Source organism: Panthera onca, chromosome B1 (genome assembly GCF_046562875.1).
Source record: "Panthera onca isolate mPanOnc1 chromosome B1, mPanOnc1 haplotype 2, whole genome shotgun sequence".
Lineage (NCBI taxonomy): Eukaryota > Metazoa > Chordata > Mammalia > Carnivora > Felidae > Panthera > Panthera onca.
In genome coordinates this window covers 55,437,298-55,451,383 of record NC_138342.1, presented here as the reverse complement: position 1 = coordinate 55,451,383, position 14,086 = coordinate 55,437,298, and the positions used below count along the sequence as shown (strand labels likewise).

General features: G+C 37.1%; 1 protein-coding gene and 1 long non-coding RNA gene across 2 annotated transcripts in view; one reads left to right on the top strand and one right to left on the bottom strand.

Moving 5' to 3' along the window:
* The window catches only part of LOC132693088 (transmembrane protease serine 11G-like), a 29,296-nt gene extending 25,157 nt beyond the window's left edge, over positions 1 to 4,139 (top strand). The window contains exons 9-10 of the mRNA XM_078445092.1: positions 1,328 to 1,470; positions 3,981 to 4,139. Coding sequence (XP_078301218.1) covers positions 1,328 to 1,470; positions 3,981 to 4,139 — 302 coding nt within the window. The remainder of the gene's footprint in view (positions 1 to 1,327; positions 1,471 to 3,980) is intronic.
* Positions 1 to 14,086, bottom strand: part of LOC144616046 (uncharacterized) — a 218,160-nt gene that overhangs the window by 49,478 nt on the left and 154,596 nt on the right. The window lies entirely within an intron of this gene.

Below are 14,086 nucleotides of genomic sequence, written 5' to 3'. Positions count from 1 at the left end.
TGGGACAAAGCACTATCATAATTGGTTACATTAATTATTTTTTTAAGTTTACTTATTTATTTTAAGAGAGAGAGAGAGAGAGAGAGAGAGAGAGAGAGAGAGAGAGAGATATGGAGCACAAGTGGGAGAGGGACAGATAGAGAAGAAGAGAGAGAATCCCAAGCAGGCTCCTCACTGACAGTGTTAGGCAGATGCAGGGTTCGAACTCATGAACCATGAGATCATGCCCTGAGCTGAGATCAAGAGTCAAACACTTAACCAGCTGAGCAACCCAGGCACCCTAACATTAATTATTTTTTAACCCTTACAACAGACATGTGAGATATGTATCATTTACTCCTTTTAGTGAGTAAACTGATGCTTAGTGAGATTAAATAACTTGCCCAAGGCTAAATAGCACATAAATTGTGCAGTATTCAAACTCACACGTGCTACTGCTAAGCCTAGAGTCTTTAGCACAGAATTACCCTGATTCGTTGGTCAAATTGACAGCACTGCCCTCCTTCCTCCTTTTAATTGTCTTTGAACCTTTTGTAAACAGTGTATCCATCTTTATATGAAGGACTAATACAGTCTTTAAAATAAAAGCTGCTTAGGGGTAATGAGAAGAATACAATGACTAAAACGGTACAATACACAATTAAAAGCACTTTTCATATAACAACAAATCAATGAATGTGTGGATCATTAGTAAAACAAGATTTAAATCTTATCTTGGTATTGGTTACTTACCCTGGAATTAGTTGTGGACAGCCATTTGAGCTATTATCAAAGTAGATATGGCCTTTCTGATGAAGCAGTAGGGTTCCATTTATTCAGTATTAAAATTACTTTCTGATCGTACAACCTCACTCTATACTGCTCTTCCTGAAGGATTTTCAATTCCCATTGTAGCTGTGTTTTTTAAAGTGATGTGGCAGATTTCCAGGTAAAGTAAGGTAAACTATCACAGATTTTCCCAGGTGGTGAAAAATGCCCTGGGTTTAAATGTGATGTTATCCTCCATTTAGCTATGTGATCAGAGCAAGACTCATAACCAGTTAAGCTTTGGTTTTCTCACCTGAAAAAGAGAATATTCATACCTACTTTTGTTGGTTGTTGCAAGGATTAAATAAGACAGTGGAAGTAAATGTACCAAGAATGGTACCTAGCACCTAGAAGGCATGCAAGAAATATAACTTGAACCTGAGCACTGTCATCGAGCTCAGAGTCCTACAACTTTAAGACATATATCTTATCACCAGTACATCCTTTATAAAACACAACAATTAACTATCATAAGCAACAATGTGAAAATTCTTCATCTATTAATTATTTTCTTCTTTAGGTCCTTTTCCCAATACTCTGCGACAAGTTGAAGTAGAGATCATAAGTAATGATGTATGTAATCAAGTTCATGTATATGGTGGTGCTGTATCATCAGGAATGATATGTGCTGGATTCTTGACAGGAAAGCGAGATGCCTGTGAGGTAAGAATAGACTCAAATCCACAAAAATGAGTGTGTTGAATGGAGGTGGCCTCACTGACTATAGACCGCTGTCACTTCATACAACTATAAAATTAAGTTGACGAGGAGGGAAGAGAGTGTAAAAAGAGGGAATGGGAGAACCTTAAGAAATACTCCTCATTTAACACCCTCGTATTGTCCAGAACCATATGTAAAAAAGGACCATCAGTTGCAAATTAGTACTTTGGTTAGAGAAAAAGACTGGAAGCAGATAGTAGAAACCAAGCCAAGAAGCCACACAATCATTGCTTCAAGTCTCAATGATAACCAATTAGGTGTCTGACCCCTACTACTTGTAAGGCACTAGGGAATGGAGTCTGAAGACCCCTCCATGGCCAGAGCCATCATCCCACCCGCACTTAACCCTTTTAACCATTAGTAGTCTACATTCATATAGAATCACACCATTTAGGAAGAGAATACATTTATCAACACTTATTCATATTAAAGTGTTGCCTCACAAATTATATCTAAAAACTAAATAAATAGCATTTCACTAAACCATACAAAATCTTAGGATTAAACATTTAAGGAGAATATCAGTTTTAAAGTCAGGCTACTTAAAAGACTAAAAATAAGTAACTAAAATAATGAAGTTTTAACTTGGGTCCAATAGTTTAGCAATTCTTAAAAGATGAGGAAATGTTTTGAGAATTTGACACATATGAGTGCTTTACTTAAATGCAAAGGGCCCACTATTGATCTGCCACTACCTGGCTGTAATGTGATATAATAAATATTCATTCACTTATTCATTCCATTTTTCTTTTGTATATTGCAAGGTAACTTGGCAATTACTGAAGGAAATATAAACATTTAAAAAAAAAGCCTACACTGAATCCACAATGAATTTACAATCTAATAATATAGCAAACAAGTAACGAAAAGAACAAAAACATAGGATTTGGCTACATATTCTGAATATAAGATCTCCTTCCACTCACTTTCCTTCCTGAGGAGAAGCAAAAACAAGGCGGTCCACAACACAACCGGATAACATGACTTTTGAGCAGAAACATAAATCTACGTAAAAGATGTTCTCTTTCCATTGGTCCATGTTCCCATGCTTCCTTCGCCAGCAGCAAAGTAAAATACTAAGGACCTAAATTAGGATGTGGTCTTACAGGAAAAGAGCTAAGAAGCATTGCTTTTAGTAACCAGAGTTTTCACACTCTGTCCACTGAGCCCTACAGGCTACATGGAAAGAGAAGGGAAGGGAGCTAAGAGCCAAAACTCTAGGATCCCAGGCCTGCTTCAAACAGGATCATTTGTCTTATAAAATAAGTCTATAATGGGATTCCATATAGGTTTATTGCTAAAAGATAAATTTAAAAATCATCTGTCTAAACCTTGGGTTAAAGATATCAGGGAAGTCCTCAGGATTCACACACTTCAAACCAGTTCACTAGGGCTAGGGATTAAACCTTAGTTTGGAAACAAAAGTCTGTCAGTGATAAATAGTACATATTTGCCTGGAGTGACCTTTGCATACCCTTCTCTTCACACACCTATTGCTGCACAACAATATAGCATCCAGGACACCTTCCTATCAATTGGTATGAATGGAACAAGGTGCAATTCAAATATGGGGTGCCTGGGTGGCTGCTCAGTCAGTTAAGCCTCTGACTTTGGCTCATATCATGATCTCACGGTTTGTGAGTTCGAGCCCTGCATCAGGCTCTGTGCTGACAGCTTAGAGCCTGGAGACTGCTTCAGATTCTGTGTCTTCTTCTTTCTCTGTCTTTCCACTGCTCGCTCGCTCTCTCTCTCTCTCTCTCTCTCTCAAAAATAAATATTTTAAAAAGTTAAAAAAAAACACAAATCCATAGCAAGTGACTATATCTAGCTAACAGAAGAGGCTTCATGGAGGTGACATATAGTTAAGCCTTGAGTTCATCACTTATGTAACTATTGTATGCCTATGCCTGGACTCAGGTTCAGTTTGTGCTCCCTGTTTAGATAGAGAAAAACTAAAAACTATACAAGGAATATTAGCTTTAGTCACACTATTCCAGATGAAGATATTAACACAGATAAGTAGAAGTAGTAAGATAAAAACAGGTAATAAGCAATAAATTCAATTGTTGTATTAATAACAATGGTAAGTAAAAACAATTCATTTTATATGCTTTTGTTTATTTTTTTTAATTTTTTAATGTTTTTATTTTATACGTGAGAGAGAGGGAGAGCATGAGCAGAAGAGGGGCAGAGAGAGAGGGAGACACAGAATCCAAAAGAAGCTCCAGGCTCTGAGCTGTCAGCACAGAGCCTGACACGGGGTTCGAACCCACAAACCATGAGATCATGACCTGAGCTGAAGCCAGACACTTAACCTACTGAGCCACCCAGGCACCCCTACATACTTTTATTTAAAATATTAATTTAGTACTCATTCACAGGCTCATAATCTTTCATTTTTTACTCCCCTTTATTTATTGCATTGACAATGTACATTTCTTCTTCTCCTATAGGGTGATTCTGGAGGACCTCTGGTTATAGCACATGATAGAAACTGGTATCTTATTGGGATAGTAAGCTGGGGAATAGACTGTGGAAAAGAAAACAAGCCTGGACTTTACACCAAAGTGACTTGTTATCGGGACTGGATTAAATCTAAAACCAACATCTAATGCAACGATCACCTGTACATCCAAAATGTTAATGTGGTCGCTAGCAAATTGCGTTGCTAGAATGTGTTGCTATGTATATTGCCATCGAGTTCAAGATGCAAATAAGCATGAACGGACAACATTCCCCTTAAACATGAGGAAAGCAGACTTTCTTTTACATCATCTGAAATGTTTTGCTAACCTGAATATACAAGATATCAACTCCACAATGATCTGCTATTGCTGCTAAGTGTCTCCCATGATCTCCTTGCTCATTTTTCTGTTCCTACTCATTTAAAATGAGAACAATCCAGTTTAATCAGACAAGTACCAATTGGCTAAGCATTCTCTATTTTTTCTTCCCTGACAGGGCATACTGCCCTTCCCTGACTCCACAGTTTTCATGTTCCTCACCAAATAATCTTCATTAAGAATCTGTAGGTTCACTGTACTAGACAAATCAAGGTAATTACTTCTGGCCAATGTGAACACAAATGATGGAGGGGCACTAGGCATGAAACTGGGACTTAAGAGATGGCCCTCCTATCAGCCCTTTCCCATTTGTCCTCACATGCACATTCACCTCTCTCTGAGACTTGAAAAACATTGACATGACAGTGTAGATTTTAAACTCTAAACAACTACCTAATATTTGCTTTGGAACAATAAATAAATCTGTGTACCAGACAGGAAAACAGAAAACACTGCCTAGCACAGATTCTGTGCTACACTACCTAAAAATGCCTTTTTTTTTTTTGTATTTAGAAAATAAAGAGAAAGTTTCTTGGTCTTTTTGTTAGATGGAAATGAGAAGATAAAAGGACTCTGTGAGAAGGAGCTCCTTTCCATCTCTAAAAATGAGAGATGTTACAAACCTGGCATAAATTAACTTTTCACGTATGTTTTATTATATCTTACTGCATTTTCTTTTCTAAATAGCTTTATTTTCAATCAACTTCAGAACAAGTAAAGGACCCACAGAATAAGAAGCCAATATAAATTAGATATTCATAAATCATTTACATGAGAAGCCAATATAAAATTAGATATTCATAACCAATTTGATATAAGATTTTGGGAAAGATCTGATTGTCTAATATTTAAATTTACTGTTAAAAATGGCTGGCATTCTTTATAGTATTTTTGGAGAATACTCAAATAATCCAGAAAGCATCTTTGGAGAGATTTAACTTATATGACAAAATAGTCATTTTCATATGTATTTAAATGTATATTTCCTGACACTATATATGACTATGGACTAGTATTCAACAAAACTCAAACTTTTTTTATGCTTCTAAACCTTTGCTCCCCCTGTTATGATTAATTTGACTAATGAAATAACTGCTGTCCTAAGATTTTCTTCTGAGTTTTATATCAGCTGAGAGTCTTTCTTGGTCCATATACACAATGTTATATTGTATACATTAAAATATATTTATAATAATAAACTCAACCTCATTTCCTTTGAATCATCAGTATATTGCATTACACATCTCAACTTTTGCCCTGCTGACATTAGTCAGAGATAATTCTTTGTTGTGGGGGGAAGGTGGCAGCTATCCTGTGAACTGTAGAATGTTTGCAACATTTCCTACCTCTATACACTAGATGCCAGTGGTAACCCCCACCAAGTTGTAATAACAGCAAATGTATCCAGATATTGCCAAACGTTGCCTGTGGGGCTAAATCACCCCCATCTGAGAACCACTGCCATGGAATCAACAGTCAGAGGAAAAAAGTCACTTGTTAAAAATCTTACAACCACAATTTTCTTACATGGGTCTGAGCATATCTTTCTTCTCCCTTTTCTTACAATGCAAATGTGTTGAGAATGCTAAAAAGACCGTCTATGATGATTACTCTCATATCCAAAAAATCCTAATCAAATCAAGATCATTTGGAAAGTGAACCTGTTCGGGCGAAGGAGGCTGTTTATATAGATTTATTGAGATAGAAGTCTGTCTAAAGATAGATGTCAACTGGTCTATATAGATTAATCTACATAAATTTCTCTCTAGAAAGAGAGATATTTGTCAAATACCTAAAGCCTGCATAATCATACCACGTATATATTCTATTTAATATTCTCTGAATGAATAAATAGATACTGCCTGAAAAAAGATTTACATATTCGGCTGAGGCAGAATGGCTCAGTCCATCATTCACTAGCATTGTAGAGTGGAGAATAGGAAGTTGCATAGCATCACTATGCACTAAAAGCTGCATTATCTGAAATAGTAGCCACTAGTCAGATGGGACTATTTAGATTTAAATTAATTAAAATTAAATAAAGTTCATTTAATTGAACTTTATAATAGTATCAGTTATGCTAATATCATTTCTAATATAAAAGAGTCAAATAAGGCTAATGGTACCATATTGGGTAGCACAGATATACATCATTTCCAAAATCATGAAGTTTTATGGACATCACTGGCCTACAGCATTGTGTGCAACTACTTGCATAAATCACTTATTCATCTAACAAACATTTCTTGAAACACTATGTGTCAGACATTGGATATTCTAGATATTGGGTATATAATTGTATATAAAACCAAGTCCTGTTCTCAAGACAACATAGAGGTAAAAGTATTTTTGATAATTATTGTTAAAAGTAACAGAGCCTTTGGGTAGTGTGTTTGGCCATGTATATCATGGTGACTTCCAGACTCTTCCTCTAGTGTCATTGGCCCACTAGTACAGAATGTTCTTTGTATAAGCTATATCAGGCCCGGAGACCCATAAGGAAATTGAAGTGGTCACAAGTGGAATTTTCAACCTTAGACAAAGATCCCAGAACTTCTTCAATAAATAGTATAGTAAAGAATAAAAACCTTTAAAAATATATTTTTATTATTTTATTTAAGAATAAAAATATTTCGGTAGCTTTTTAAATCAGATAATATCTTATAACCCAGAAAGATATATTAATGGCAACAAAAGAGTAGCAAGTAATAGAGGAGCATCAGAGTGACTTAGTCACAAAATTTAAAAATATCAAGTAATATTTTAAGCAAGAAGCCAACCCAGGTATAAAACAGGGACTGGATTGTGCAATATGTTAATATTGTTTTATTATAGATGAATCCAAGAAATGTAGAAACAACAGATCACTATAATCCAAACTATGTTCATTAAAAACCCAGTAAGAAACAGACCAAATGTGTTACTATGCTGCCATCTCCTGGTCTATATAATTTTTTTAAATATACTTTTATTGTAATTGCATTTCAGGCTCTAAAGTTGCATAAGCTATTTTCCAACATAGATTAGTAGAAAGAAAAATCAGACAATCTCTCCCCAGTTATCTCCTGAGGTAATCAAAGTTTAAAACCGTATATCCTTAGGGCGCCTAGGTAGCTCAGTTGGTTGAACTCTTAATTTCAGCTCAGGTCATGATCTCATGGTTCGTGGGGTCGAGCCCCACATCAGGCTTTGTTCTGAGAACCTGTGGAGTCTGCTTGGTATTCTCCATTTATCCCTCTCTCTCTATCCCTCACCCACTAGCACTCCCTCTCTTTCTCAAAATAAATAAACCTTTAAAAAAAATGCATATATCCTTTCAAATTGTTCTGTTTATACAAATATAAACAAATATATTCATTCACTTATAAAGAGCTTACCCACTTTTTTAAAAAATAGCAACATTTTATATGCATTCGTATATATGCAATGTGTGTGTGTGTGTGTGTGTGTGTGTGTGTGTGTGTGCAGGCGCGCGCACGCACGTGTATGTGTGTAGTATCTGGGCTTTTGTTTCTGCTAAAATAATGTACTAGCGTAAGATATTCCCTCCAAATCAAAAAAAAAAAATCAGATAAACTATAGATGAAAGAAGCAAACATGGGTTCTAGGCCAGCAAATGAAAATAAAAGTGAAAGGCTACGAGACTAGGCTCTCGTGAAGTGAATTATGTAGGGAGGGTAGGTGGCTGACACCCTGAGTGGAATAAAAGAACAGGTCAAAGAAACACTGTTTATGTTTTACTCTTGCAGTTCCCAACACCCTGACTGCCTTATATTGCCTTAACAATACATTCACCTGCCCTTCAGACCAGAAACTAATCACAGCAATCCAGACAACTACTTTTGGGAGTATCAGGGCAAACACCTACTAAGGGGAGGAGGCTCTAGAAAAAGTGACCACTAATCAGATGCTTTCAGGTATTCCTCACCCTCACTCCTCCAAACCCCAGGACGGGTGCATTAAAACTTAAGTGGCTGGTTTCCTCCGGTACTGCTTCCCTCTGAGGCCAGCTCTATAGCTGCTCCTCGTGTGGTCAGCCTGCACCTGCAGGGGTGAGCCACAACTGAACTTCTTAGCTGCACTGGAGCCCCTCTCACCAGCTCATTTCTAAGGCTTTGGTAAACGGTGTGTCATCTTGGCCTTCCCATAAAGCACGTCTCCCACAGGGTCTTCTGGCTTCACATGACAGATCCATTCCAGCATGGCCACTTCCCTCAGCTTCTTAATTTCTTCCGCCACTGCCTGCCAGGACAACTGGGACGTTTCTGTTTCCCTCAGCTTTGGCTATTTCTTTCCACAAGATGTTAAGAGCCACTCCAGAAGCAAGACGTCCCCAGTCTCCTTGGGTCCTTGCCAGGGTGTTAATTCTATATTTTGAGAACATCAATGAATTCTTTTCCAGTCTTCCATTCAGCCCTCCTTCATCAAGCACACTCAAAACCCAATGTCAGGAACAGGAGTACTCTTCTCACTAATTCTCATAATCCCTCAAGTGCACAGTCTCCTTCCTCCCTTATCAGACCCAGCACATTCTAGTGGAGTTATCGACAGGTTTTCAGTTGAGGAAGGGGAAAGGGCTTGTGGGGAAAGCGCTCGCCAGTATCTTGCTGCATGGGAGAAGGGCTGGCTTTTACTAAGGAGTGAGGAACTACTTCTGCAAATTCTCAGGATTCAGAGGATCTGTAGAACAATATCCTCAAGGACATCCATCCACTTGACTCCAAATTGCATTTCAAGGTCCTAGGTATTCCAAACCAGGGACCTGACCTAAAGAAGCATAGCAGATCTGCTTTGACCAAGCATTCAAATTCTGAGAAACTAACTATTAGGTCTTCAGCCTGATGCTGAGCCATGTCTACTATTTCTCTGTAGAAGATTAAGGCCTCTTTGTAACCTATCTCACATAGCTTTTAACTGATTACAAAGGACTCTCAGCTTCTCCTTATCCTTCTGCAGGGCAACATGCAATTTAGCAGTAACCAGCCAACTCCACTATCTTTGTAGCACTCCTCCTTCTCATCTTGCCTCATCAATTGCCTGAACCATAATGGCTGCAATCATGCCCCTCCCAGGAAGTTTTCCCAGGTCACTACTGGTGATATCTTCAGTAATTCAGGTCTCACCTTATGCCAGGGATTATCTGTGCTCTGCATGCTTCTCAGGGTGGTATTCTCTTTACCCAACAGGCAATGAAGTGAGTTAGTCAGTCCTAAATTTTCTCAGACTATTCAATCAAACCTCAAGGTGGGATTTGAGAGATTGGGGAAATTTCTGTGAAGAAAATGGAATAATTCCTGGAAGAGTCAAAGAGACCCTAGAGAATACAGTTCAGGTTGTCCCCTTATGCAGCAAAGAAGGAAGGAAGAAGAGTTAGATAGGAAGAATCTCGTCAGATGGCTGTGCAGTCCCAAGAAAATTTGACCAAGCCTATGGGGAGTCCTCAAATCAAAGCTGTCCATCAGAAAAGTCCCACATCTCTCAGGAGTGAGCTTGCCTTAACAACTCTGCTGTGCATGGTTACAGGCTGGGAGAGGCTTAAAGGAAGCATGGCCTCCATGAGTGCAATGGATGGCTCTGAGCACAGCATCTTGGGCCATCTGTCAATTCTATCCTGCAAATCAGGGGATCTGAGAGGCACATTTCCATTATCATCACCATCCTAGATCTTTGCCTAAAAATATGCACAGGGGCACTCGGGTGGCTCAGTCGGTTAAGCATCTGACTTTGGGTCAGGTCATGATCTTGCAGTTCGTGAGTTCAAGCCCCATGTCAGTCTCTGCACTGACAGTGCAGAGCCTACTTGGGATTCTCTCTCTCCCTCTCTCTCTGCCTCTCCCCTGCTCTCTCTCTCTCTCCCTCTCTCTCTGCCCCTCCCCTGCTCTTTCTCTCTCTATAAATAAATAAATAAATAAATAAACTTTTAAATACATAAATGAGTAATAAATAAACTTAAAAAAATATGCACAAAGGTTGACCCCCAAAATGGATTAGAGATGTGAGAAGGGAAAAAAATGATAATGTTAAGACAAAAAAGGAGATTGTCTTTGTGACCCAGGATAGGTAATAGATTATTAAAGCAAAGTATAGAGAGTATTAACTATTATAATAATACAGTATTATATACAGTATTATAATATACATAATAATGTATAATATACAGTATTATAATAATAATACAATGGACTATTCACTGCTTTTTTTAAGTAAATGATACACGGATAGAATGGGAAAAATATTTAAAATGCATAAACTGAAAATATACTAGAATATACAAAATAGTCCTGCAAATCAACAAAAAAGAACAGTCTCAGAAGAAATATGAGGAAGGATATGAAAAAGCAATTTATAGAAAAGAAAACCAAAAAGTTAATAGCATGTAAGACAAATGTTCAAATAACTAGTATTGAGAAAAACATAATTAAAATAAAAGTAAATCATTACTGTACACCACACAGACAAGTGGAATAATAGCAAGTATAGGCAAGGATGTGAACTTGGATTGCTGGTATTCACAGCCAATTTTAATTAAATTACACATACATGTCCGATGACTCCCAAATTCTGATATTTCACATCATGCATAAATTCACTTTTAAATTGTATCCCAGTACATTTTCTTCAGATTAGATCAGTTGGAAAAGTTTTAATTTTTCATATAATTTCAAGTGCAAACCAAAAATCACGAACACAGAAATTTTTCATTTGACAAGAGTTTAGCTATGAGAATAGGAGATTTATGGCAGAAGGAAAAGAAAATAAAAACATGTTATTAAGTAATTCTGCCAATCCCCACAGTCTGCAGAATCAATGACCCATCTCTATTTAATTGCCGAAGGGAGGAGAGTTTTTCTCCATTTGAATAAATTGCCAGAGGTTGTTAGATAAGCAGTCAAGGATTACTCTAGCATCTATGCAAAATAACCAACATAAATTTCATCTCTCAGAGTAATAGGCAATAGGAAGAGAAAGGTTTTATGTATTAATCTTCTAATTTAAACAGATTCTCATATTTATAACTAATACTTGCACCTAACTGTACTAACTGGTAACTTTGATTGAAATGTTAGCACATTCTGTTTGGTCTACTTAATTAATTGTGGACAGTATTATAGCTATGCCTGTAATATTCCTAGGTCACTATCCAATCCATGCCCTTTCTTTAGCGTGGAGCAGGACAAATAGTCTCCTCTTGAAACCTCTAGGACAAGAGATTTCCAAGGACTATCTCTCAGGAGATACAGAGATGCTGAGTAATTGGAGTTCAGGTATGCCCTGCTCACATCAACCAGAACTGCTCACTGTGATTTGTTTCTCGAATTAGCTTCAGCATAAAATTCAGTTAAAATAAATGGTTCTACTGCTTTATCTCCACCCACCCAAAATAACTGTTGGAATTCATTGTCGTAGGAAGATATTTGTTAGATTTTGTGACCCAGTTCAATAGGAACAGGAAGAGAGGTGGGGTGTAGATTCTTGTGTGAGAGGAAGATTTCATAAAGAATAAGTACAGGTCATGACAATTCAATTGATGTGGGACACTCAGGAATGGATGGAGAGGAATCAGAGTACAATAAATTGTTTGGTTATATCGAGTTTGAGATTTCAGAAACAGATTCACACTATTCCAGGAGACAGAACTTTTTTTTTTTTAATTTTTTTTTAACGTTTTATTTATTTTTGAGACAGAGAGAGACAGAGCATGAACGGGGGAGGGGCAGAGAGAGAGGGAGACACAGAATCGGAAGCAGGCTCCAGGCTCTGAGCCATCAGCCCAGAGCCCGATGCGGGGCTCGAACTCACGGACCGCGAGATCGTGACCTGAGCTGAAGTCGGACGTTTAACCGACTGAGCCACCCAGGCGCCCCAGGAGACAGAACTTTAATGCAGAAGAATAATAACAAATGTTTAGAGATTTGTGGGTCAAATGCATACAGGTGCTATTTGAATCTGTGGCAGTGGATTAAAAAAGATAGGTGACAAGTTTCATGATATTTAATTTGGCAATGATTTTTTAAATGTGACAGTTAAAAAATAAGCAACAAAAGAAAAAACTGACAAACTGGACGACATTACAATTTTAAACATTTGTGCATCAGAAGATGCTATCAACAGAGTGAAAAGGCAACCGATGAAATGAAATATTTCTAATATTTGAAAAATATTTTCAAATCATATATCTGGTAAGGGGTTAATAGCCAGAATATACACAGACCTTCTATAACTCAACAACTAAAAAATAACCAACCAAACTTTAAAAGGGGCAAAATACTTGAATAGACATTTCCCCAAAGAATATATACAAATGGTAATATGTATATGATAAAACTCTTAGCATCACTAATTATAGATAAATACAGATCAAAACCACAATTAGATACCACTTCACATGATAATGCGTATTAGGATACAAAAAAAAAGTGTTGGTAAAGATGTGCACTAATTGTGCGTTATTGGTACAAATGTAAAACAATACAACTGCTATGGAAAATGTTATGGCAATATAGTTAGTCCATTCTGACTGCTATAACAAAAGTACCATGAACTAGTTGGCTTAAACAACAAACAAGTATTTCTCTCAGTTTCAGAGTCTGAGAAATCCAGAGTCAATGTGCTAGAAGATTCACGTCTTGTGAAAGCATGCTTCCTGGCTTAACTTTTCCTTGTGTTCTCTCACCTGGTAGGAAAGGCAAGAGAGCTCTCTGGGGTCTCTTTTATTGGGGCATGAATCCCATCCATGAGGGTTCTATTCTAATGACCTAACCATCTCCCAAAGGCTCTATCTCCTAATACCATCACATTTAGGATTAAGATTTCAGCATAGAAATTTTAAGGAGACGCATTCAGTCTCCTTAAATCACTTATCACTTAAATCACTCATCTAACAGGTGATTTCTCAAAAAATTAAACACAGAGTTACCATATGAAACAACAATTCTACCTCTCGGTATCTTTCCAAAAGAGTTGAAAGCAGAAATAAACAGATATTTGTACACCCATATTCATAGCGGCATTATTCTCAACAGCCAAAAGGTGGAAGTAACTCAAGAGTCCATTGACAGATGAATGGATAAACAAAATGTGGTATATACATACAATGGAATAATATTCTATCCTAAAAAAAAAGAAAATTCTGACACATGCTACAACAAAGATGAACTTTGAGGATGTTATGCTAAGTGAAATAATCCAGTCAGAAAAAGGCATACTGAATGAGTACACTCATATGAGGTTTATAAAGTACATACAGTAGTCAACTTAATAGAAACAAAAAGTAGAATAGTGGTTGCCAGGGACTAGAGGAAGGGGGAAATCAGAAGTTAGTATGCAAGAGGTACGGTGTTTCAGTTTTAGAAGACGAAAAATTCTGAGGATGGGTAATGCTGGTTGTTGCAAACAATGTGAATGTACTTAATGCCAAAGAACTGAACACTTAAAAAATGGCTAACATGACTTGTGAAATATGACTTGTGAAAGTGACTTTCACAATGACTTGTGAAAGTTTTGTGAAATACGCTGTTAATATTTTTATAGGGATTGACTTAAACCTGTAGATTGCTTTGTGTAGCATAGACATTTTAACAATATTTGTTCTTCCAATCCATGAGCATGGAATGTCTTTCCATTTCTTTGCATCATCTTCAATTTCTTTCATCAATGTTTTAAAGCTTTCAGAATATAGGTCTTTTACCTCTTTACCTTTATTCCTAGGTATGTTG